Raw genomic sequence first — 25,966 nt, forward strand, 5'->3', positions numbered from 1 at the left:
TTTGCAGAGTGGGGAGGATGGGTTGGTTGCTAAGTAATCTGCAACTAGATATGGTTTCTACCAGAAAGTGCGTTACCAAAGGTAAGTGACTTGTTCATCTGATAGAGAATTCTAGTTGCAGATTCAATTCCCAGAGGTGGGATCTGTGGACAAAGTTCATACTAGAAAGTCCTGCAGGACTGAACAGGCCTGCAGACTTGACGAACAAGTAACTTACCTTCGGTAACAAATTATCTGGTAGAGACATATTTTAGTTGCAAATTCCTTACCTTAGAAATTTCCACAGGAGTCAGTCTGGAGATTTTTCTCATGCAGTACCCCTGTGCGCCGTCAGATGACGTCAGTGAACTCTGCATCCGTCACTGGCGTCGGATTGCCGGATATGACATTGCAGGTCGTATATAGGTGCCACCCCGGCATGCTGACGCCAGTTTCTTGTCACGACTTTCCACACGACAAGCGTGGATCCATGAATAACACTGACCCTGGTGCATCAGAACTACAGCCCTAAAAGGGAAGTCCCAGTCCCTAGAAATCAGTTTGCAGAGCTGGGAGGATGAGTGGGTCAGTAAGGAATCTGCAACTAGAAGATGTCTCTACCAGATAATTTGTTACCGAAGGTAGGTAACTTGTTCATCTGATAGAGACTTCTAGTTGCAGATTACTAGGATTACCAAGCAATACCATCCAGAGGAGGATCTGTAAACCAAGATCATATTAGGGAGTCTTGGAGGACAGAATGGGCAAAGTACCCTTCGGGCCTGAGTGCCCAGGCAGTAGTGTTAGGCAGCAACATGGGCGTCCTTGTGCACATTCACCAAACAGATGATCAGGACTGGAACTCTGTGTGCTAACAGTGGTTGCAGCTGTTGCTCTAGAGGAGTGAGCACACAAGCCCTCTGGGGGTTGCTTCTTAGCCACTGCATAGCACATTTTAAAGCAGAGAACAACCCATCTAGAGATGGTTCTCTTCTGCACTGCACAACCTTTCTTCACAACCACATAACCTACAAAGAATTGATCATCCACCCAGAACTCTTTGGTATGATCAAGATAGAACACCAATGCTCTTTGTGGGTCCAGGCAGTGGAGTCTCTTTTCTTCCTTAGAAGGATGTGGGGGGCATGTACAAAGTAGGCAAGGAGATGGATGGGCCTACATGAAAGTGCGTGACCGCTTTAGGTAGAAAGGAAGCCTGATATGAAGCACCACCTTGATAAGGATGGATGGATGGATATGAAAGGTGGCTTCAAGGAAAGAGCCTGCAACTCACTCACTCTGCAGACAGAAGTGGTGGCTACAAGTAAAAGTAAGAAGGCGAAGGGAAGAGGACAGTTGTGAAGTGACTCAAAAGAAGCACACATCAGGAAGGTAAGAACCAAGTTCAAATCCCAGTGGGGCATTATGAACAGAGAAGAAGGAAACATGTGGGTAAGACATTTCAGGAATCTTCCAGCAGTAGGAGATTTAAACAAAAAGGGTTTCCTGCGCTGGGTACGGACCAGCTACCTAGTAGGATGTCTGTGAGGGCCTCATTAAACAGGAGCAGGGGTTCTGAGGTGGAAGCTTTCAGTTGTAGCACCTCTGTAAGAAGACTAGTCCTGATAGCCACAAACGGTAACTCAAGGTCCAGGACCTCAGATGCCCTCCTGAACACCATAGAGTAGGAAGCTCCCTCCTCTGTAGCCACAGTAGGGTGAGAAAGCATGCCAGTATCTGGACAAGTATCCAGTCCGCTGACTTCAGCCAAGTCTTTACGCCAGTCCATTGGTTGTTCTTCACTGACCTTGTATTCTAAAGGGTCCAGCAACCCCTCTTATTCATTCCCGTAACCAAGTCCATAAGAAAGGGGCTCAGGATACAACCTAAGAGGCAAGGGTCCAGTCAGCATCAGAATCGGCATCATACAAAGCCCATCCAGCTCCGTGTCACAGCCGGGGATTACAATGATGATGGAGCCGCCCATAAGCTGGGATGGAGACACCTATAAACATGAACGGCGCCAGGAGCGTCGGTATCCAGGGATGTCAGAGTGGTACAACTGATGCCGGTCCGGATCCAGAGCTGAATCCTTGGGTGCCCCTTGGTGCCAAAGCAGCCTTCACAAAACCCAAGGGGGCCCCCTCCAACTCCACTGGGCCCAAAGGTGCTCCAGCAGTGTCAGACTGGCCAAAAAAAGGCGCATGGCCCTGTAAACTCTTTGGGTTACACAGAGGTCACTCCAGCTCCCAGAAACTCAGGGAGAAGAGGAGTTGGCCTAGGCGCAGCCTCCTCAGAGTGAGGCCTAGAATGTCAACACTCCATATTCTCAGCGGCCGAGGAGAAGTTGAAGAACGCTTCAACTTCTTGGATTTCTTCTTGTGCCTTGACTTACCCGATCACCCCGAGGACTTGGAGTGAGATGACGATGATGGAGGACTCTGTGACCAATCTTGGTACCTTCCACTCGACCGAGATCTTGACACGTGGAGTTGAGCACCAGGCTGCCATCAGTTTTAGGCAGTGCTTAATTTGTAATTAAAAACATGATGATACCCAAAGCTCTCCTTTGAAACATGCGGCTGATGTAATTAAATGTGCAAACACGGAATACAGAGGCAGCTTAATCCTGAAGCCATTTCGGGCCTCAATCCATTTACAGCCATTTCCTGGTCCTTTAGCTCTCTCTCACAGCTTTCTGCTTACTCCCTTAGTGACACTTTTTGGTTTTCTCTTCCTCCGTCTTTCCCATATGTGTCTTTTGCTCACAGTAAATGCTTGAGGCAGAAAAATAAGTGCTGGACCTCAGAAATAAGTCCTGGTGCCTTGCACTGGAAATCACCAGCTCAAATTATGCACTGGTTTTGGAGATCGCTCCATTAAAAGCCTTTGGATGCATGGCTAAACACTCGGAGCAAGATTTCAGCCTGTGGTTGTGCTTCAGACATCAAAGACACACGAGGTGCAGATCCGTCATGGACATCGCTCGATGACAAGATCCACAGGGCTTGAAGCCGGCCTTCCTCAAGGATATTGTTGACGCACTAGGAGAAAAAAGCCAGTCAAAAAATGACTGAGGGGTAGCTCTCTTCAGATCAGCACTTACTGGCATGGAAAGAAGAGAACTGACATCAGCGTGCCTACATAGGAAAAGAGGTGTCATATCTGGGGTGGACGACGCCGATGGCTGGCGCAGAGCCGATCAACGCCAGCTGATGGCGCACAGTAGTACTGCTCACAAAACTCTCTACATCCAGTCTGATATCTGGGGGAAATTCGAAGGTAAGAAATCTGCAACCAGAAGTCTCTATCAGCAGTGGCCCTATGGTGCGGGAGGGGGGGCTGCTGAGCGCAGAAAGTCCCCTCAGCCCAGTACCCTGGCTTGAGAGCTCCAGAGTGAGTCCAGTGGGGGACTCACTGTGTATTGTGACACCTTCCCCCCTTGTGCACTATGCTGTACTGTGCAGGGGGACCCCCTCAAGTTTCCTTCTGCAACCCATTTAGACTGAGGGCTCCTTGATATAACAGCAACCCTCCTTAGGAGATCCTGTCCCTTTAATCCCAGTCCCTAGGTACTATGTTGGTGTCTGCCCTCAAAATGGCTGTCAAATCTCCTCAAAAACTGCAGTGTACTTTTCCAATCATGAGCAGGTCACTTTGGCTGGTAGCCTGCCTCATTGATACCAAGAGGCCCAGTGTGCATTGCATTAGGGTGCCTCCTAGGAACCATAAAACATGAGGGACAAACACAACACCCCCCATTCCCAAATCTTGCCTGCCCCAGATGAGCGAACAAGCCAGGTACTTTGCAGCCATGATGGAAAGTTAAGTGGATTACAACATCCTCACTTTGTTCATCTAAGGTGTGAGGAAACAAGTTCCTTTGACACAAATGAGTAAGAATTGTGGGCAAAAAAGTAGGATTGATTTCCACTAGCAACTGGAACCCTAAACATTTGGTGCGGAAACCAACCAAACATTTAGGGTTCCAGACATGTGAAAAATAAAAAATAGAAATGTACTTACCTCCGCTGGCTCGACTCTGCCAGTCCTCGTTCCTCGGCGCTCTGAGGGCAGCCACTGAATGCTGCACGCCAATCTAGATGCCAAAATTGTGTTGAAAAATTGGGTTTTCTGATTCAAGTCTGCCTGTTCATGAAAGCTGGGAAGCTGGTGATTTTAGCACCGCAAACCCTTTGTTGATGCCATTTTCAGGGAAAAAACCACAAGCCTTCCTCTGCAGCCCCTTTTTCCCATTTTTTAAAAAAAAACAAATTTTTCACTGTATTTTGGCTAATTTCTTGGCCTCCGTCTGGGGAACCCACAAAGTCTGGGTACCTCTAGAATCCCTAGGATGTTGGAAAAAAAGGACGCAAATTTGGCGTGGGTAGCTTATGTGAACAAAAAGTTATGAGGGCCTAAGCGCGAACTGCACCAAATAGCCAAAAAAAGGCTCGGCACAGGAGGGGGAAAAGGCCTGGCAGCGAAGGGGTTAATGTGTATTTTATGAAAAACAACTATACTTTCCCCCTTTTCCTCTTTTGGAACCACATGTCCCAGAATGCCTCATTATGGGCTATCTGTGAAAATAGTATATAATGGTAATGAAGGAGGGACTTGTCAACCTTGAGCAAGAATCTTTTGGAGTTGAAATGCGTTGGTTGTTTCCGACTTGGAATAATATTGGCTATTCGATGAAACTGAGTGCAGTGGTTTCCCTTCTTTTGGATTTAAATATACATAGCTTGAGTGAGACTTATTATAACTAAGGTGGTCATTATGAGACTGGCGGTGGCTGTTAAAGTGGCGGTAATACTGCCAACAGGCTGGCGGTAATTACTGCCAAATTAAGACTATGGCGGTGATAACTCCCATAGACAGTCAATGTACCACAGCATCCGCCAGGGCATTAACACCACGCATCACGGCGGTAGCCATCAACAGCCAGGGGGAAGACAAGATACCGCCCACCATATCATGACACTGCAAACTGCAACGATTTCCAGGGCAGTACCAATGCCAACAAAAGCCTGGTGGAAATACATCACAAAAGACCAAAGTCTCACCAACAAAGACACACAGAAGATCGACGCCACAATGGAACCGGAACTTCAAGTCTTCCCAATGCTTTTCTACGTCATGCTCTACCTGAAACACTAACGTGAGGTCTGCATTGTCTCTGCTGTTGGAGGTGTCTCCTGGGCAGCCTCTGCTGGAGGTGTGGGCTGCTGTGTCCCAGCTGGAGGGGAGGGCTTCTTGTCTGTCATTGGGAACCTCTCCTGTCATTGGTGGTAGAGTGGGAACCTCTCCTGTCATAGGTGGTAGAGTGGGAACCTTTTCTGTCATTGGTGGTTGAGTGGGAACCTTACCCCTATTAGCTGGTGGAGTGGGATCCTTTCCTTTCTGGCTAGTGGAGCAGGATCCTTCACTGTCTTGCCTCCACGACTAGGAGGTGTCTCCACTGTCCCTGTGGACTGTTTGGTTGAGGTGCTGGGCTGGGTCGTTGGGACCCTGCTCTTATGGGCAGGATTGGGGGGAGAGAAAGGTCAAGTTGGGCAAGGAAAAGCTTCTTAGGTACGGTGGGGCGGGATGAGGTATGGGAGTGGAGGTTGAGGGAGTGGCTATTGGAGGAGTACATCTGCTGGACTTAGGTGCAGGTGCATGGGCAGTATGCTGATGTGAGGTGGATGGCTGTCGGGTGTCTGAGTGCCTGCGTTTGTGTCCTTTGGGGGGGGCAGACAGGGTGAGAGAGGATACATGGGATGCGTGGATGGATGTTGTGGAGGTGTCTGCTAGTGAAGTGTGTGTGTGCTGCTTGGTGTGGTGATGCTGGTGGTGGCTGTTGAAGCAGTGCATGCAGGTGTGAGTGTGGACGTGACTGAGAGGGAGGTGGTGGAGGAGGGGGAGACAGTGGATGTGTGTGCAACTGTCTGGTGTTTGTGTGAGTGCTTGTGGACTGAAGTGTGGTGTATGTGTTTGACTGTGCCACTCTTGTGTGATGTCTTGTGTGCATGGTCGTCTATATGTGTGCATGGAATGGGTTAGGGTTGAGGAAACTGGGACTGGGAAGTGGTAGTTGGGGGGAAGACAGTAGAAACAGGGTCAATAGCTGCCATTAGAGAGGAGGCCAGAACCTGAATCGATCTCTGTTGGGTAGCCAATCCACCGTGGATGCCCTCCAGGAATGCACGTCATTGCTGCATCTGGGATGCCAGCCCCTGATGGCATTCACAATGGTTGACTGCCCTACAGAGATGGATCTCAGAAGGTCAATAGCCTCCTCACCCAGGGCAGCAGGGCTCACTGGGTCAGGGCCTGAGGTGCCTGGGGCGAAGGAGATGACCGCCCTCCTGGGTGAGAGGTCACGGGCAAGTCTGTGAGGGGCTACTGGGAGGGCGGTGCTGGTATGGGGGTTGGCGGTTGTACCTGCAGCTGTGGTGGTCACAGAGGTGTTCGCCACCACCAGGGAGCTGTCATCAGAGGAGGAATCCGAGTCTGTGTTGTCACCTCCTGTCTCTGCTGTGGTGCTCCCCTCGCCCTCCGTCCCACTAGTTCCCTCGGCGTGGGTGGACTCTGCCTCCTGGGTCCTGTGGGATGCACCTCCCTCGGTCACCTGTGCCCCTGCTCCTCTGCCAGATAATGTTAATGCACCCATGAACAGGATGACAGAAGGAGAAAGGGGATGGGGGGCATTGGGTCAATTATAGCACCAACAGCACAGTTGCAAGATGAGGGCCAACCAACGCCAACTGCACCCCTCCTGGGACCCACAAAGCCCTAACTGACATGGAATGCAACCGAGCTAGGTTATCTGAATTTGCTAGACAACCATTACCCTTGAGCTGGATCACGCTGAAAACTCTGACCTGGCATTAAGGGGCACAGACTAACTCACACCCACCACCCTGATCCCATGCCACCTACCAATTATTGTAGTAACACCCACTGTACTCACCCCCTTGTGGCTGCTGTGATGCCCTCATGCGCCCATCCAGCTTTAGGTAGGCCACCGCCAGTATGCGGGCTATCATGGGGGTCAAGTTCCAATGGGCACCCCTTCTTCGTTGGGAGGCCATCCCCAGCTGGGCCTCCGCGGTCTTCTGTGCCCAGCGTCTCAGGTCCTCCAACCGTTTCCTTCAGTGGGTGCTCCTCCTACTGTAGACCCCCCCAGGGTCCGCATGTCCTTGGCGATGGCACGCCAAAATCCCTTCTTTTGATGGGGGTTGATTTGCAGAGGTGATACGGACAGGAGGATAGCATTACACATACAATCCAGCCTATCACACATATGGCCCATAAATCTTGTTTCCAACTCCATTGGCACACACATCGCCCATTGCCCACCATGTACACTACCAACAGATATCTCTCCCCAAAATGACACGATGCCTGCACACACATCTCCATGTAACATTACCACATGCATCGTGCCCAAGGTCTACTCACCTGTTGGTCTGGAGGCCCATACAGCTGTCCATATTGGGGTAGGACCCCATCCGCCAAGCACTCAAACTCCTTCGAAGTGAAGGCAGGGGCCCTTTCCCCGGTTACACGGGCCATGGTAGGTTCCAGACACAGGCCACAGCAGCACACGCAGTATAGGTGTTCTCCTGTGGAAAGTCAGGAATCAAGTGAGGTTATAGACAGAAAATGGCAGTCACATCCGCGGCGGTCTACACCGTCACCGCTGATACCCATTGGCCACTGTACTCCATACAGCCCCATATTAGTCAATGAGGAATTGTATGGCGATGCAAGACCGCCTTCCACCACGACATCCAACGTTGGCGGAGTTACCTCACTTCCACCTGTCCCTATGTATAGGACAGGCGGTCGCCATTTCATGGTGGTAGACTACATACAGATCTTCCATAACTGCGCCATTGCTGAAAATTGCACATACATTGCCATTCCCACTGTCCCATCACATTAATGCTGTATGAACACTGAGGTGGTGGTTCCATTGTTCAAATTGTGATGACCTTCTCACTCTTGTGTCCCTTAGATACCTACCACTGCGGATGAATAGGAGGAGGAGACAAACCCCTGTATACAGACCTCTTGTGGTCTTGGTACACTGGAGGACAGGCACATTATACTCACCTATAGACTGGACAGGGCCACAATAACAGAGCTATGTGCACAACTGGAGCCTGACCTGATATCAGCAATCTGTCATCTCACTGGGATCCTCCCCTCTTGTGCAGGTTCTATCAATGCTCCATTTCCTGGCAACTGGTTCTTTCCAGGTGACAATGGGCTTGGCAGCAGAAATGTCACAACCAATGTTCTCGATCATGCTGGCAAGGGTATTGTATGCCTTGGTGAAACACATGTGCAGCTACATTTCTTTTCCACAGGTGGAAGATTTGGCCACTGTGAAGGCCAGATTCTATGCAATAGGACATATACACAATATTATTGGGGCCACTGACGGTACACATATGCTGCATGTTGCACAATCTGGCCCTCAGATGACATGTGCCTTTTCTGCAGGAGGAGGGGACTGGAGGTGACCCTGTGGCAGCAGTGGACCCTGAGGACAGTAAGGATGAGGAGGCAGAGGATGAGGATGTGGACAACAGAACATCTGTTATACGTCAATACTTTCAATGACACACAGGTGAGACAGTGCAACTGACCATTACTATGACTATTGATGTTTTCAGTGTGACTGTAGCATGAAGGCATTCACGTCCTTTGCATCTCAACTTACTGTCACCTATGGCCTGTCCTTTTACAGATGTTGGTGATATGACAACAGTGTCCTGATTTGTTTACTGCATATAGCTACACGTCATTATTTGTATGCTTTCAGTGTTCAGATCATTTGCACTAGATGTGACTGTTCCCACAGATGCACATTTTCAACACATAAAACAGTATCACTCAAGTTGTGTTCAAGGGTGTTTATTGCAGTGAAAAAAATTCACTGAAAAGTGCAATGTAATGGGGTGACAGTAGAGGACATTGTTCCAGTCTGTTTGTAGCAGAGGTCCAGTGTCCAAGGGGCCATAGGAAGGGGAGCAAAAGCAGTTCAAAGTGGACAAGTTGACAGGGTGGGACACAAGGGGGAGAATCAGGAGAGGCTCATTTCCTGGCAGTGGTCTTGGTAAGTGTCTCTGGCTTCTGTCTGGTTCGCAGGGACCGTCTGCGGGGTGGTTCACCTTCTGCAGGTGGAGGGGTGCTGGTGGCCTGTGGGTCCTGTGGCAGGGCCTCATCTCCACTAGCTGCATTACCTCATGATGTTGGCCATTTCTGCCAGCACCCCTGCTATGGAGATCAGGGTGGTGGTAATAGCCTGCTAGTCCTCCCTGATCCCTTGATACTGTCCCTCCTGCAGCCGCCTGTTCTCCTGCACGTTGTCAAGGATCTGGCCCATTGTGTTCTGGGAATGTTGGTAGGCTCCCAGGATCTTGGAGAATGCCTCCTGGAGAGTCGGTTCCCTGGTCCTGTCCTCCCCCGGGGCACAGCAGGTCTCCCAGTGCCCCTGTTGGCCTGTGCCTGTGTCCCCTGAACAGTGTGCCCACTACCACTGACCCCAGGTCCATGATTGTCTTGAGTACGAAGTGTGGACTGGGGTCCCTGTACAGGTGGGCACAATGCTGATTGATGTGCCCTGGGGGCAGAGGTGTGGAGATGCTGGGTGGGTACTGTGGTGTTGGATACTGATGGGGGAGGCTCTGTGGTGGACAGTGAGTGGGCTTGGGTGACCGACTGACCAGTGGTCCCTGATGGGCCAGGTAGTTCATCCAGATCCTGAAATCCAGAGTTACTGTCATCACTGGGGGCATTTTCTGTTGGGGGACTAGTTAGTTGTGGCACCTCCTCACCACTGAGATTGGCTGGGGCACCTGTGGGGATGTAAGTGATGTATTATGCTTCATGTATATGACATATTGTACATCCCTAGCTTCCCCTATATTGTTGCCCTGCCACGTTGGTTTGTGTATGGTGATGTATTGTGGGATTGTTAGTTCTCCATGCTGTGCATGCTTTTCTAATTGGTGTACATGCAGGGCTGGGAGGGCTGTCCATGCATTGGTATGGCATGCAGGACTTGGCACTGGGGTTAGTCATATGTGAGGTGCAGTGTGTGGGATGGAGTGGAGTGATGGAAGTGAGGGGGAGGGTTTGAGATGGCATGCAGGTATAGGGGGTGATAAGTAGTAAATGTTGACTCACCAGTGTCCGGCCCTCCGGAAACTCCAGTGAGTCCCTCAGGATGCAGTATTGCCAAGACATGCTCCTCCCATGATATGAGCTGTGGAGGAGGAGGTGGGGGTCCACAGCCAGTCCTCTGCATGGCAAGCTGGTGCCTTGCTGCCATGGAAAGTACCTTCCCCTGTAGGTCATTCCACCTCTTCCTGATGTTGTCTCTTGTTCTTAGGTGCTGTCCCACGGTGTTCACCCTGTCCACGATTCTCTGCCATAGCTTCATCTTCATGGCAATGGATATTTGCTGTACCTGTGCTCCCAACAGCTGTGGCTCTACCCTGACCATTTCCTCCACTATGACCTGCAACTCCTCATCTGTGAAACGGGGGTGCCTTTGTGGGAACATGGATGTTGTGTGGTGTAAGCGTGTGGGTGTTGGGCGCTGTGGTTGGGTGTGTGTGACAGGGGGGGGTGAGGGATGTATGGGTGTACATGGTGTGTGTGTGTGTGTGTGTGTGTGTGTGTGTGTGTGTGTAGTTGTCGCAGAGGTCTTGGTGTCAGTCTGGTGGCAATAATTTGTATTTGTAAAGGGTTGTGGGTAATGTGAGTGTGTGGTTTATAGTGCTGTGGGTGGGTGTGTGTGTGTGTGGTGTGTCAGGTATGTGTTTTTGGTATTGTCCAATATTGTGTAGTTTAGTATTTGGGTGTCCATTCAGAGCGTGCCGGTGTGTACCGCCAATGGTTTACCGCCATTGAATGTCAGCCGTGGTGATTCGTGGGTCATGATGTGGGGGCATTGTTCCTTTGGTGGAATGGTATGGGTGTTGGTACCAACACTAACACTGACCTTTGGGCTGGCGGATTTGCGAATGTGTCAGTATTCTGTCAGATTGGTGTGTGTGTGTCAGATAATGGAGAATGGGTATTCGCCAATGTGGCGGTAGGTAGGTGGCCGTCACCACGGTGGTAAGCGGGATTTACCACCAATCTCATGATGAGGGTCAAAATGTGTCATTAGCAAAAACTTTAGACAAAGGGAAATGTAGAATGTGTCTGTTTGTTTTGTTCAGCATTATTATGGAGTAATAATCATCCATGGTGCTCATGAACATCTAACGAGGGGACCCAACACCAACTGCACATTTAATTCAGTTTAAATGTTTCATGTGGAATTCACAAATCACCAACACCATTTGGAAGTTACCAAATAGGCTTTTTGACCTCTGTCTTCCACTTTACTATAAAAGATTGATTAAATAAATATTTCAATCTGGAATTTTACCAGGGAAGGGAAAAGAATAATTAGAAGTCTTTCATACAAGATTAATGACCTACATTTACAGTACCTGCAGCCACTGAAAAGCCTTTTACCCCGAGGGGAATGAGCATGCCGTGTTGGCAGAGATCTAGCAGCGCTAACAACTGATGGGGGCAGGTCCATCAAGTTAGACACAGAGCCCTAAACACTGACCCTTCCCTGGAACATTTCCTATTCTGATTCATGCCACGTGCAGGAGACCAGGGTGGGAGACTGGAAATTATTCACGAAGACATTACCAAGAGTGACTTATCAAAAAACAGAATTTGTAGGAATACTGGCAAGGGAAACGCTCATAAGTAGAATTTTAGTGTCACTCACAAAATAGTACAAAGGCAGAGTCTGAAAAAAGTTACTTTAGACGGCTGATTTAATCTATGAAACTAACACATCTGTCCAAAGGCCCATCAGAAAGCAGGAGGAGTTGAATTCTGAGAAATTCAAGGAATGGTGAAAAATGAAAAATAAGAAATTCTCACAACACAGTAGCAAGACGGGAAACAGGAGTAAAGATGCACACTGGACTTAACAATGGTACACGACATCAGAGACCGCTTCTGATCGAATTTTTGACAATGCTGTTGTCAGACCGATCTATTGCTTTCTATGTACATAAAGCAGGCTTGGAATCTGCACCTTTCTACCACTGGCTTTTTCAAACCAGCCTCTTTCAGCCATTGACTCAGACCAGTAGAGTGGTCACCTCACACCTAATGCCATTGGCTGTATCCTCCCACCTCCACTCGAGTGCTTGCGTTGTAGTGCAGGAGGGACTATTTCACACCAACAGCTCTATTATTTATAATACAAAGAGGGCTGTATTGAAGCCACAGGAGCCTTCAAAACCGACCTCTTATTGTTTCTTGTCTAGCTTCAATAAGCTTACGTTGTAAGGGTTGGCGCATTCAACGTAGGCCTATTGCTCTCATCCTTCATCCCTACTATCAAAGCACTCCCTCATAGCCAGACTAACTGGCCTGCAGATAAAGGGGTCAATGGGTAGTGAAAGTCCATTCTACCTCCAGTGTTTCGTCTTATTTCATCCCTTTGTGTCAGTTCAAGCAGTGCCCATTAGTGATTTGTGCAATGACTCTCACAATGACTTGCTGAAACAGACACTAGTTCATACACATGTGTGAAAGTCCCATTCTAACATCACTGAGGGAGAGGCATACTAGAAACTCATTGTGTCAACAGTGAAAGTACAGCATTTCTTTAAAAGGGTCCAACCAGTTCATCACTCAATTTAAGATAGTACAAAAACAGGCTATTGGACCAAGAATCTATAAGTACTAAAGGGCAAAAACAACTCGGTGGTAGAACCAAAGGTAAACGTGTTCAAAGACACACATAAGAAAATTATGATTTAATAATAAAAACAAGTATAATGTTTCTATAGGGGTGTCATGTCATTCATATGCTTTTCTTAAGTGCTGTACATAACAGGTGTTACTATTTTCACAATTAAGTGTACAAAATTGACCTTACTCTGAGCGATGGATGTCTGGGAATCCCGCTGGGATTCAAAATCATCAAGTGCAGATCCAGAGGTTTCTAGACATGGATTCATTCTATTCTGTTATTGTGAAAGCTCGGCTGTTCATCACCAAGCACATTTTCGTGTTCAAGCATGATGGCACTAGTCAAACAACATCACTGGAAGCCAACTTTACATCAGGCAAACAAAATGCAACATAATGGATTGTTCAATCAGCGCTTGTGAAAAGAGGTCTATGTTGTAGTGTGTTCACTTGTATTGCAGGAAAGGCTGGTGCAACTAAAAGTTCATAACCCGCACTTTTCACTTTCATGCTTGCCAGGTCGACTTATCTTATTGGTCTGCAGGGCTCAAACAGAATAGTAAGAAAACAACGTCGGAACATAGAAAAACAAACTTGCATCAATTATCCTAACATAATGCTAGACTCTACCAACACAAATAGAAGTGATACTTAAATAAAGCAGATGTGAAGTCTTACAGTCTATTGTAGGCAAGACATTTGCGGCTAGATAATCAAAAACATTAGACTAATATATTGCAGTTGCAATTCAGCCAAGCCATAGCTCATCTATGTACTAACTATGCAACTATAGAGTTAAACGACTAGGTAACCTTGTTCTCCATAGCATCTTGACTTTCTCTGACCCAGTGGTGGGTGAACTGAGGACTGACAGCGTTGGCAATCTGTACTGAATCTACACAAGAGCCCCTGCGTGTATAGGGTGGATTAATGCTAACACAAAGAGGAGGGACATAGAGTGTTACTGGTCCAGTGTACAATCTCCCAATAATAGTAACTATATACAGGTACACTGTTCCAAAATCAGAGAAAAGAAAATGAAGACAGGGAAAACCTGTAATCTCAGGAGCGAGAGCCCTCAAGCATCACTCTGGATGACTAGCATCATCATTTTTAAGATTGATATACAACTCTGGTCCCACGAGTTTTAAGAACATTGATAATTGATGTACTCCTCGTTTGGCACGACACTACTATTAGTATTTATTGTGGATTTGGCCTACCTTTCATTATCATGTCTGCGAGGTCCTGAACTACAAGTGCCTCCGCACTGGTAGTCCTTCTTCGACCTCTGCTTTCTTTTGGACGCATTTAGTCCTTTCTTTATTTTGCCCAAAATAGACGCGCTGCCAAGAGACGCGCTGAGTCTAGCAGCGTCTATTTAAGAGTTCGGAGAACTCCCGACCCGGTTGTTGTCGGGAGGCAGTCTCCGAGGGTAGGTCCGAGTACAGCACCAGTGATTAAATATGTAAGTACCGGTCCTTGACGTTCGAGTGAGAACGTCGGGACCCCCCTTTTTCTACTTGGTATGTCTCTTTTCACTTTTACACCATTTCGGCGGCATGGCGAGTGCGTGAATATTTTTTAGCATTAGAACCACGAGCTTATTGGCCAGTATCATTTGCCGATCTTTTTACACTCGGTTTTTACTGTCTCACAACATGCCTTTTTGCTCATAATTTTTTCTGGGGGCACTTTGAATAGTATACACTGTGTTTCTCCTCGACATGCGATCGCATTTGCATTATGTTGACTACATGTTTGGGTAATAATCTATCTTTGATCACAAATAATGTTATTTGCGGCACCCTGTAGCCTTTTTTAACAACCCAAGACATTCTACAATACTACTAAGGCAAACTTTTGGATAGTTATCTGTCATTCATCTTTTCCTTTAGGTTATACTATGGAATCATTCCTTCTCTTTATATTTTTACTTTTATTCACAATTAGTGTCACCATGAGTCCTAGAGACGCCTTACCCATGGAACCTGTTCTCGAGTAGGGGGTGGTAAGCATCTTCTTTGTGTGATGTCCCTTTCATTGTTATTGACCAAAGTGTGGCTGCGCCATTTCTTATCAGAACTTTTGTGATACATTATAACAGTGAAATTTGTTTTATGGTTTTTTTGCGTTTTTTTCTTTGGTTTTCAGGGTACCGGTATTACCAGTCAACTTAAGTGACCGGTTTCCATATATTTCTAAAGAGGTTTACTTATATAGTTACGCGGGTCCTGATGAAGCGTCAGTGGATCTGTATAGACCAACAGACGCGAAACATGTCGACCATATAGAGGTGCCTTATAATTTGTAGGACTCTCTAATACATCTATTCATTTTTTAAAGGCGTATGAGCATAACCCTCAACCTTACTTTCAAAATTGTTTTTAACCTTGGTCTTCATCCTTGTTACATTTGACCGATTAAATGATGAAGTTTATGGATGAATAACCAATTTTAAATCCCTTTTTCCTCTTTTTTGTCTTTGATGGTGACTTACAGCACCTTTGTTTGGCACTATTGAATTTTCTAGTCACTATCTCAGAATTCAGCTGAGAGCCCCCATTCCGGGGTGCCCACTAGGCATTGCAGTGCTAGGGTGGATTAATGCCAGTTAGCATGACTACACCTCACTTCAGATCATTAAACACACTGCCTCCAGTCCTGAACTTTTCACATACAAATCACTGATTTCAGGTGTGTTAGTCTAATCAGTTTTGGTTTAATGAATGCAAAACAAGACTACACAACCTAGAAAGCATTAGTGTAGCAGAAAACACTCCGGGACTGGAAACAGTAACCATAATTATTTAGAGTGGGGTGGTGGCCCTACTAACAGTCCTAGATCACCCATAAAGGGTTTGTAAAGTCCATTTATAGAAAGGGCAGTAGGATTACAGGAGGATGAAGTAGACCACCTTAAGTGGCACATCTTCTATTGTTCTGCTGTTTTTAAACATTTCCCAAACTTTGGAAATACAGCAATATTCTGTAAGCCAATATTTTCACATATGCTACTACTCACACAATAGTTTTTCCAATGTGCATGAAGGCTTTCTCCACAAACTCGCGCACGCTGTGCACTTCCCCAGTAGCTATGACAAAATCTTCAGGTTCATCAGATTGTAGCATCATCCACATAGCCTAGGGAGAGAGGAAAAAACACAATTAGCTGATCTGTGAGACACAGTATTTACTTCACTTCCACACCCTAGAAACAAACAAATATTCCAAGAAGTAAAATCAGCAGAGACAGGATATAGAGAAACAAATCAACCGGGTGCTGAGTCGGACTGTGGGTTTAGGCATAACCTAACTAGGGCTCGTTGACTCCACATTTGAGAGCCTTTATGAACATGAGAAGTGTTAGAGGTGTGAACACCTACATAAAATTCCCCTTTAAGCAGTAGGAGCAGAAGGTGAAACCTGAGTGTTTGTAAAGTCACATGGGTTCTGCACATATTTACAATTGTGCTTGCAGTTCTGTCACAAAGAAGGAGCAGTAGGTCGTATCCCTGTCTTCAGAAGGTTGCATAAGTTGTCATATAAAAATCCAAATTACTAGCCTTGGCCCAATTATGTTTATTTAATGTAAAGTTTTTCTAATATAGATAAATTCAAAAGGAAAAACTCAAAAAACATGCTACCATGAAACAGTACATACACATACACCTAGACACATTAGACAGCACATGCCACACACACCAGATGTGCCATATAGCTGGCTATTATACAAACCCAGACAGCATTTGCCACCAAGATACACTGTGTACAGAAAATCAACAAAGCCCATCTGACAGAACATCTAACCTACACCAATTGAGCAAAAAAAATTCATGAAATCAACAGTACTAGGCCCTGACTATCCCTAATCGGTGGTCAGTGGGCATGTTAGTATCATAAGAGGTGTATGCAGTTGGTAAAAGCACTCTGACAGACCAACACCAAAATAGTAAACCCACCTCTCATTGAACGTGATACTGCCCATCAACAATAGGCAGATCACAACAACGTGCCCATAACATGCATCATGGAATGACTTGGTTCTGAAATAGAAACTACAATAATAAGTGATGAGGTATCTCAGGCAACTGTCAACGTTACATGGCCATACTAATAGCAGATGATGTCCTACACAAGAGGCAGTATCAGAGAGTGCTATTGTGTTCCAGCCCTATGACCTGGAAGCCCTTGCCAGCAAATCAATGTGAGTATAGGAGCGAAGTCTTCAGGAAGGCGACACCATGCCTTGTGTTGGGTCCTACCCATGTGTTCAGAACCCTGCAAATTATTGGGTCCTTGTCTTTGAATCAAAAGCAATGCAATGTGCTTACAGAGAACAAAGACAATCTGGTCACATAAATCTTAAAAGGGCCACAGAAGCCTGGCAGTCGCTGATAGACGTTTTCCTCCGGACTATGTACTCAACACGAACTGATCAGTTAACAGATTCAGATGACGAAAGCATGAGGAAGTTAAGTCACTCAGCGGTCCAGGACCAATATGCCAGAACACATTTAATCTATACCTTCGAGCACAGCCAGACCACCTACTCAGCAGAAGACTCCTGAAAAGTACACAGCTCAACAGACATTAAATGGTGACTGGTGTTATGAAGCCAGCAGTGGTAGTTTCTTCAAGTGTCACCCTCCCCTCCCCCCACTGCAAGCTGATGTGCGCATTGCAGCAGCCCAGTGACATGCAGGGCATGTCCTCTGCTGCTGATTGGCAGCATGGAGGACAGACGCAGGGCTGACTGGACACTCCAAAGTGCGCATGTCACTTTGGCTCACTGTCTTGTGCCGGCCAAAGTGACATGCGCACTTTGAAGCCCTCCACCTAGCAGTGCTAGAAAACTGGGTGGAGACCAAGCACACATCTACAGGGCCTGAAGGATCGTCCAGCCTGCCCGCTGCATCCAATTCAGGCGCTTCTCTCATGCTGGTTAACAGCATGAGACCATATACAATTAGACTCTTGAGGGACCTAAATCTTGTATCCATTCCTCTGTACATTATGCTTATATCTTTATTTTACTTGGCAGCCATTGTACACATATATCAGAATATCCAGGTCCATCTAGTCAGGGAGTTCACCATCTGAACATCCACTGTTGTTGTCTAACACTGTGGAATAAAGACTGATGGGCTTTGCCACTATTTCTCTTTATCATACATTAAGCAGGGACTCCTGGTACAAAACTGTTGATGCATTTCGGCCTTTTCACTCCTGGCTTCTTCAGAACAAATGAGGATCATGTATCCATGACTATCCCTTTCTGAGGGTATTCCCTTCTCTCATACAGCTCATAGGATTCGCAAAATCTTTTCTCGCTAGGCTGAGAAAAGATGATGAAAGAGAAATAGTTTGCTTTGTATACTGAGATAAAATGAGATGGAATAACATGGTTTCTTGGTGGATATCTTACTGAGTTCTATGTGAGTAGTTGATGACTGAAATGAAATCAGTACAATAATAATTGATGTATTATTCTCTTAGGAAATGTTAATCAGTTGATCCCTCAAGAGTGGATTTGTTTATGGTTTTGTAATGCCCAAGACTCAAGTGGTTTATTATTGGGCAACCCCTAAGTATGTACAATAGTGGTTAGCAGCATGAGAGCAGCGTCTGGATTGCTTAAGGGAGCTCTTCAAACATTAGACAGCAGAAGAACACCAATGAGGACACACAACCCGTGGGTACATACCATTTTATTTTATTTACTATAAATGTGTAATGCATGTAAGTGTAGTGGTTGTGTTTTATTTTATAGTTCGTGGATATGTGTTTATTTGGGCTTTTGGAGGGAGAGGTAAGGGTGGTTTACTCTGGGGGTTTGGAGGGAGAAGGTGTTTTGTTTTTTGGGAAGTGGCAGGGCACTTCACTCGCCCCACCAATTTCAAAGGGTACCAGTCGGCCCTGCATCAGGTACCACTGATTAAGGGGCCACCTTGCATGCTGGCTGAACTCCAAGCTGGTCTGAAACACAGTATAAGATTCCCCAACCTCCTCCAGTCCACCATGTCTCAAACAGCCCCAAAGAAGCAACTTCACCCAGACGCCCTCTTTGTCAACCTGGCCTATGCATATGCTAGCTAATAGGACAGGCAGTATACCCTTTTATTATAGACATTGACTTTCATTTTGTTTTATGCATGATATTCACAAAGATACAAAGCAATCCTCTAGGCAGCTTATGTGCCCTCTGTTAGTAAATAAAGTTCTCTGAAGGGACACAGAGAACCCGCTTCAAAAACATAAGCCACTTTCATAATAAGTTAATAAATTATTCAGAGAATCGGCACCCAGATACCGAGAATACACTGGGCGGCAGCAACACAATTAAAACTACACATAGTGTTTTAAACGCATAGAAATCCAACAACAGAACGGGAAAAAAAGAAACAAATAACTTAACACCCACATTCGAGTGGCTGCAACAACTTCAGCCCGCCACCCACAGAGTTGTTTGCACTGCTCTTTTCACATCACATTCAAAGGAAATATCAGAAGGTCCCCAGATGCGCGTGGATACTCTGTAAATCTGATTAATACAAGCTTTGGGAGAGCTCAGTTTCCCTTTCCATATGCCACCCAAAACGTGGCAAGTCAATTACTGTTTTTAGAAATCAATGTCGGATTTGGAAATAAATTGGAACCCGTGCATGTGTGATTTGCGGTTTTAAATGTTTGCGACGTTTTCACTTGCTACGTGTTATGTAAACATGTAATTTAGTATGGATGCATTTTTGGTGCGAGGACAGCATATATTTTTTGTGCTGACTTCCTAGAGTGCAACAATCCAACCAAGTTTGCAGCATTTAGAGAACAATACCAAATATTTCCTTCGCGATTTTTTTTTTTTAGAAATGCACATGCACAATCTTCAATGTCCACTTGCTTTCCCAGCCTTTTGATGCTTTGCAGAGGATCTGCATTTTTCACATTTTAATATATTCTGAATTCACTTCAAAGCTCCTATTAAGATCGGAGAGTGGTCTCGAAAAAGTGACTTCAATTGTTTATGTTAAGAGTGAAAAGTTAGCTTGCCTGACATCTCTAGACTGAAAAAAACAGCAGCCGCTAATTGTAATAGAAACTCTAAAACTCTTGCATAAAATATGGCTAGGTGTAAAACTTACAACTAGCATCACAAACTAACTCTGGGCTCCACACAGTAGCCTTTTACTGGTCTACTAGGTGCTTCGACCTCTCCGCAGATGTAGTAAACGCTATATAAATCTACAATAAAATACAATCTTTGGCAGGCAAGCGAGCATAGGCCCTTCTGCCCATGTTCCTATTTAAATCAGAATCTGCAAAAGGTGAGGAATCACAATTTCAGACAGAGCAAATAACCAACCACACTGCCGCTTAAATAGGAATGATGAAAACCATCAGTAACCAGGACTTCTGATGGGAGGAGTGGGACAGGGGCACTCCAAAGGGCAGCTTTGGTGGTGACCATGAGAGGAGAAGAGAGGGAGGAGAAAATATGAAGGCTAAAAGAAGTGACTGCCTACCAATGAGTATCCACAGTCTTTTAGAAAACTGGTTCCACTAACTAGCAAAGAGAACGACAAAATCCTCAGTCAAAGCACTGGTGAAAATTCCAATTAAGTAGCTACACATATTTCTAATAGATTATTTTACTGGGATAAGGGTGTTTGCACCTGTACTCAACTGCTAATTAAACAAATCTAGTCGATTTCCGTGGTCATTGATTTCTTAGGTGTTTTTCGGTTTAAGTTGGGGTTTCTGCAGTTGTAGATTTACCCACGTTTTTCTATCATAAGGCTAAGTGACAGAAAACTCACGAGGATCAACTTAATCTAACAGAACCCATTAAAAACTCGAAAAAGACTCATATGTGGGACCGAACTGAGTTTCCAGTTAATTTTCGAGTGGACTACAGACACTGACATCATATTTAACATTAAAAATAAAAGTGAAGCCTGCATACATTTCCTTGGGATAAAGAATGACGTCAGCTGTGCCAAGTGGATGGAAATCTGTTGCACTTGGTGAAGTGACATTTTGCTGCACCCCACCAGTAGGGTCATATTTGCTAGTTCTGAGGACAGTCTGTAGCTCACTGAGGCTTGTAGCGCCATAGGTGGGGTCTAGTTTCATCTTCCCCTAGAATCATTCCAGACTGTGATATCAATGTGAGACTGAGAATCAAACGCAGCCATATAACATTTTGTAATACCATCTCCGTATTGCACCTCACAAGTATTGCGAGCGAGCTTGACCTTACGCAGTGTTTTTATGGGGATGGAAGGGAGGTCAGGGAAATTTCTCCCATAAGATCATGTTGACTAAAAGCTCAAGATTTGCTGCACTACCTGGGGCATTTTCACTCCTATGGCAAATGACTGATCCATGTTATTGGAAATGTACCTACTGTGGCCCCTGTCTGCTATATTTAGTTGTTTGAAGTTGTAATGCCAATTGAGACTAGTTTTGAGGAGCATTCAAAATATTAGATTCAAGAACATACCATGAACCCTTTTACGAAAGACTGAATTAAGTGTTTTTAGGGATTAAACCCTGCAAGAGTGCAGAGGACACTTTGAGTCAAGGATGTTATAGAACTTTCTCACGCTTGCATACACAGTGAGCATGACTAAAACAGTCCTTACAGCAGAGAGGGACAACGGTGCTGTTTTGTAATTTTCTTAAGTGTCAGTACCCCCATTATGTACATTTTTCCAACTGTATGAATGGAATTACAAGTTAATAGCAACTCCCACTTGGGAAGATAAAAGAGCAAAGCAAATACATTTCAGGACCGATCATTTCTGCCCCCAGTTTGCTAACCATGATTTAGAAATGACTTGGTCAAGCCAAGGAGGGTACCACCTTTTCCAAGGACAGAAAATGTTCGCTAGAACTCACACAGCACCCAGAATAAGACTAGCAAAAATGGTGAGTGTCCGATTTACAAGTCTCCGCCAGCTTTGGAATACTGATTTTCTAATGCGTGCCTGAAAAAGACTCTGGACAGGACGGCTCATGCAGGAAGAATGCACCAAGGGGAATATGGCCAATCCACATTCTATGACAAATAAGAGACATTGAAAAGGGAGGGGTCGTGGTCTTACAGGTTTGACCGTTATAGTTGTCTGCAGCAAGAACAAGCTTTTGCAATGCAATAGGTCTCACATTTGGGAGCTGGGGCTATTGGTGATGTAAATGACAATGTCTTTTATGTATGTGTTTCGGAGTGTATGGGATGTATGTGGTGTGGAGTGGAACACTAGTACACATGAGTACTAAGTTTTTCTTTGCACTGTTACCTAGCAGTATTACCTTCCAACTGTAAAAGGATAAACGTAACACAACTGCGGTAAAAGAAATACAATACTAAGGTAATCTTTCTGGGACTAGATCTCACCCCACCATGTACAAGCCGCTCACTCTGGGCTCTAAAGACGTGGACTAAACTGCAGAAAATAGCCGGCCGAGCCAGTCTAGACTAATGTACCACGTAATAGAACGCCACCAAAACCAAATGAAATGACTTCTACGGAAGTTAACTCAACATCTCTGCCACCCCATACAGAAACCGTCATTATCAATCACCACCCAGCTCAAACTTTAATGCTGCCATCGGCCCCCTGTCCTCAAACCACCAGCCTGGCACACCCACTGATGCATAATTTATGCATCTCAGAGGCACTTGTGGACTTCACAGCCAATGAGCACTTGAGAAACTGTTCACTGAGATGCAGACACTGGTCCAATAATGTGACTTTAAACATAACAAGTCCCTTCCAGTCCTACCATGTGACCATACAAGGGATTGGTTGTTATGCGACCTGTAAGTATTGACATTACGAATAGTGTTGTCCTAAAGGGCTCAATGGCTTATCAGTTGGGTATCTAATAGGTGGGCACTCTACTAGGCGTTTGTTCTGTGACACGCCTGAATTTCTGGTGAACAGATGGACAGAAAATGGGTATGAAAATGCTGCAGTTAATACTTTAATTCTAGCATCACATCTACATAATTCCCCAAATTCCTCACATTAGAGGGCCCTCAGCCCGTCAGCACTCAGAGAAGGGCATACAGTACTTTGCCATGTCCGATTTTCTCCAGGAGGGGGAGATTAATGGAAGAGCTGGGAAACGTGTGGATTGTTGGCAAAGTATCAAAGTTGGTTTGCTTTCGAACTGGGACTGAGTTTTGAATACAGTTGGCAAACCTATTGTGCATTCTTTTTCAGTGACACACATGGTGCACACAAAGCGTGCTGCTGCACTGTGAGCATGCCTGACGGGGCAGATGAATACAATACTAAGATAGCTCAGGTTTGTGTATGTGGTAAACAGCCACAAAGTAAGTACAAAAGAAAGACCTACCAGGCCTCCAACCACACAACGATGAGGACAGAAGTAATTTAAAAACTATGGCTATAACAAGAACCTGATGCTGCCTCTGCTCGTCAAGCTCTGGACCATAAAATAAAACAAGTAAGAGGGGTGAGGGACAGGTCGGGAGCACCACGTACAAGGAGGAGTGAGTGGGCATGCAGCAACATGGGAGGAGGTGGGAGGTAGAAATGCTATATTAAAATACAAGCAGCCATAGGCGCCGAAGCTGAACACAGGCAAACAGGAACAGAATAAAAAGAAATATCCCCTTAAACAACAGATAAGATTGACAAAGCATAATTATAAAGTACTTGGTCCCTGCTACCAAAGACAGAAAAAGGAGGGACAAATAGACAGGACTGACCACTAGCAAGCAAGGATTTTTAAATGACACTGAAACAAACAAATGAAATGGCTTTAGGCCCACAGAAGAAGTATACTTAAAAGTATACAAGAGATCGTACGCTTACGCTCAACCTAAAAAGGATTACAGGACAATCAGACCAACTCACACTCATTCCATGTGGACAATGCACTCATTCACTGTCATGTTTGGAACAGGAATTAAAGACGAATGAGCCACACTGAAAAATAAATTAATCAGTGCTAGTGACTGGCACAGCACTTATTTTGGGGACCACAACATAGTTTATCAGTAGATTCTGATCCTAGTTAAGAGAAAGAAAGGCAGAGAATGGGAACAGGGAGCAAAAAGACTGAAAAACAGTGAAAGGGAAGAAAGCAGGCTTGAATACAAACATGTAAGTGCAAAATAACGAGGTTAAACGGGCAGGGTAGTGAAAGCAAACAGTATTACTGGCGGAGGGCAGATAAGAAAAGCTGATACAGAGCAAACTATAGCGGCTGCTCAGTAACGGTGCTCTGCATATACTATTAAAGGCCGCAGATCCCCAGGAACCTAAAGACTTGTGGTAATCCTAGGGGAGTGGCGACACTGAGGGCACCTACTGCCCATCCAGCACCGGGTGTTACGGAGTTGAGAGGCCCTTTTCACTGAAGGCCTGAAGCGGCATTGGGTAGTATGTGTGTATCTCAAAAGCTTGGGAGGAGGCTTATTCAATGGTGCAATTAATAACTTCTAGTTTATTTTTCTTCTTGAACTGACAAACTGTTTTAGTGGAAAAGCACTCTGGATAAGAGCATTGTAATATATATATATATATATATATATATATATAGAGAGAGAGAGAGAGATAGATAGATAGATAGATAGATAGATAGATAGATAGATAGATAGATAGATAGAAATGTGTCTTCACTGAAAAAACAAAGGGTAAAGGGATGTTATAGTTAAGTGAAAATGGCAGTTAAAACACAGTTTTAAAGAAATAAGACCACAGAAATGATAGTTGTATTCTTAAAAAAGTGTGTGTGTGTGTGTGTGTCAACAGTGGTCGCCGGTCGCACCTACTTCATTCCTTTCAGGCTTTCATTTTATACCATACTTTCTTTCTCAGATTCCGCAAAACAGCAGTGACGTTCATGCAACTGCATATGTATTTCTAACAAATGGATTACTGGTACTAACAGAGGGGAAACGCTTTACTTTTTCGGTACATCTCCACTCAGCACAATTAATGGATATTGAGTGGTAAATGAAGAACAGGTGACACTCGGAATTAGAAGATAAATGACCGCGTGTTGTGGCGTGATAATGGGTTAGTAATTGCAAGGGGCCGGGGCCTGGTGGGCCCTGTCGCAGGGCTAGCCCCGAGCAGCGCACAAAGGCCTCTGTGTGAGAGGTACTCAGCCGTTCACCTCCGCATCCAGCTGCACAGTTGATCTGCACCATTTGTTCTCTGATGAACTGCGCCACTGAGGCAAAAGTTCACCCGTGCTCACCTTCCTGTTCTCATGCTGCACCACATGACCCATGACACGGCCGGGCCGCAATCTCCGAGGGAATCGCGGCACCCGCTCTGGCTCCTGGCTATCTTTTAACCACATTATCAGTCACACATTTCAGGAATTTTAGGCTCTGGGTTGCCTTCTTTTCCGACGCGATTTTCCAATCTGTTTATCCAAGACACGAGCGAGGTCGGCATATGCCCACGAGGCTGCTCTTCTCGCCACTGCTTAAGAATGAACATCGATTTGACTGTTTGCACACGTACCACATGGATTTGTGAGAAAACCTTTAACGCACGTCCCCGAAAAATTGACCAGGTTCAATTCACGTAACGTAATTTAAAATAAGACGCCCTCACCCCTGTTAACTCATTAAACCACTCACAAGGAAAGTAAGGTACATCTTTTCAACAAACATTGCGGCACTGCAGCTATAAATGGTAAATTACCCTTGAATATTGGAAGGTGAGTAAAGAGGCAGTTAAACTTCGCAGACAAATGTAATTATAATATAGAATTATTTAATATATATATATATATATATATATATATATACATATATATATATATATTTTTTTTTTTTTTCGATCAATTGAAGAACATACGCAGAAAATAAATGTACCCAGATGGTTCAAAGATCTTAGAGCATTCAGTTATTTCTTTAATGCTTACTAACCCGAAGCACAGTTGGTGGAGGTAAGAATCTTGGTGAAATGCCCCCTGTTGGAACACTGCACAAAAGACGTGAGTGAAGAGGGCTCTAGCCCGAGGACCAGAGGCTCCGAACAGGGCGGTAGTATCGACATCTGGTAGTCACGAGAGCAGGCCAAATGTCCTACTATGCGTTATGTACTACAGAGCGGGGATTCAATTTAATGTGAGGTTCCACTGGCTGGGGAAGGACAGGTAAAATCCAGCTGAATCACTAACCCCTTGTAATCAACCCAATGGCTGCATCCTG

At 45.4% G+C, this 25,966-nt stretch overlaps 1 protein-coding gene across 1 annotated transcript in view; it reads right to left on the minus strand.

Moving 5' to 3' along the window:
* Window positions 1-25,966, minus strand: part of GMDS (GDP-mannose 4,6-dehydratase) — a 1,419,543-nt gene that overhangs the window by 264,745 nt on the left and 1,128,832 nt on the right. Inside the window, exon 8 of the mRNA XM_069217866.1 lies at window positions 15,782-15,900. Within this exon, the coding sequence (XP_069073967.1) occupies window positions 15,782-15,900 (119 nt within the window). The remainder of the gene's footprint in view (window positions 1-15,781; window positions 15,901-25,966) is intronic.

Source organism: Pleurodeles waltl, chromosome 2_1 (assembly GCF_031143425.1).
Source record: "Pleurodeles waltl isolate 20211129_DDA chromosome 2_1, aPleWal1.hap1.20221129, whole genome shotgun sequence".
In the NCBI taxonomy this organism is placed as follows: Eukaryota; Metazoa; Chordata; class Amphibia; order Caudata; family Salamandridae; genus Pleurodeles; species Pleurodeles waltl.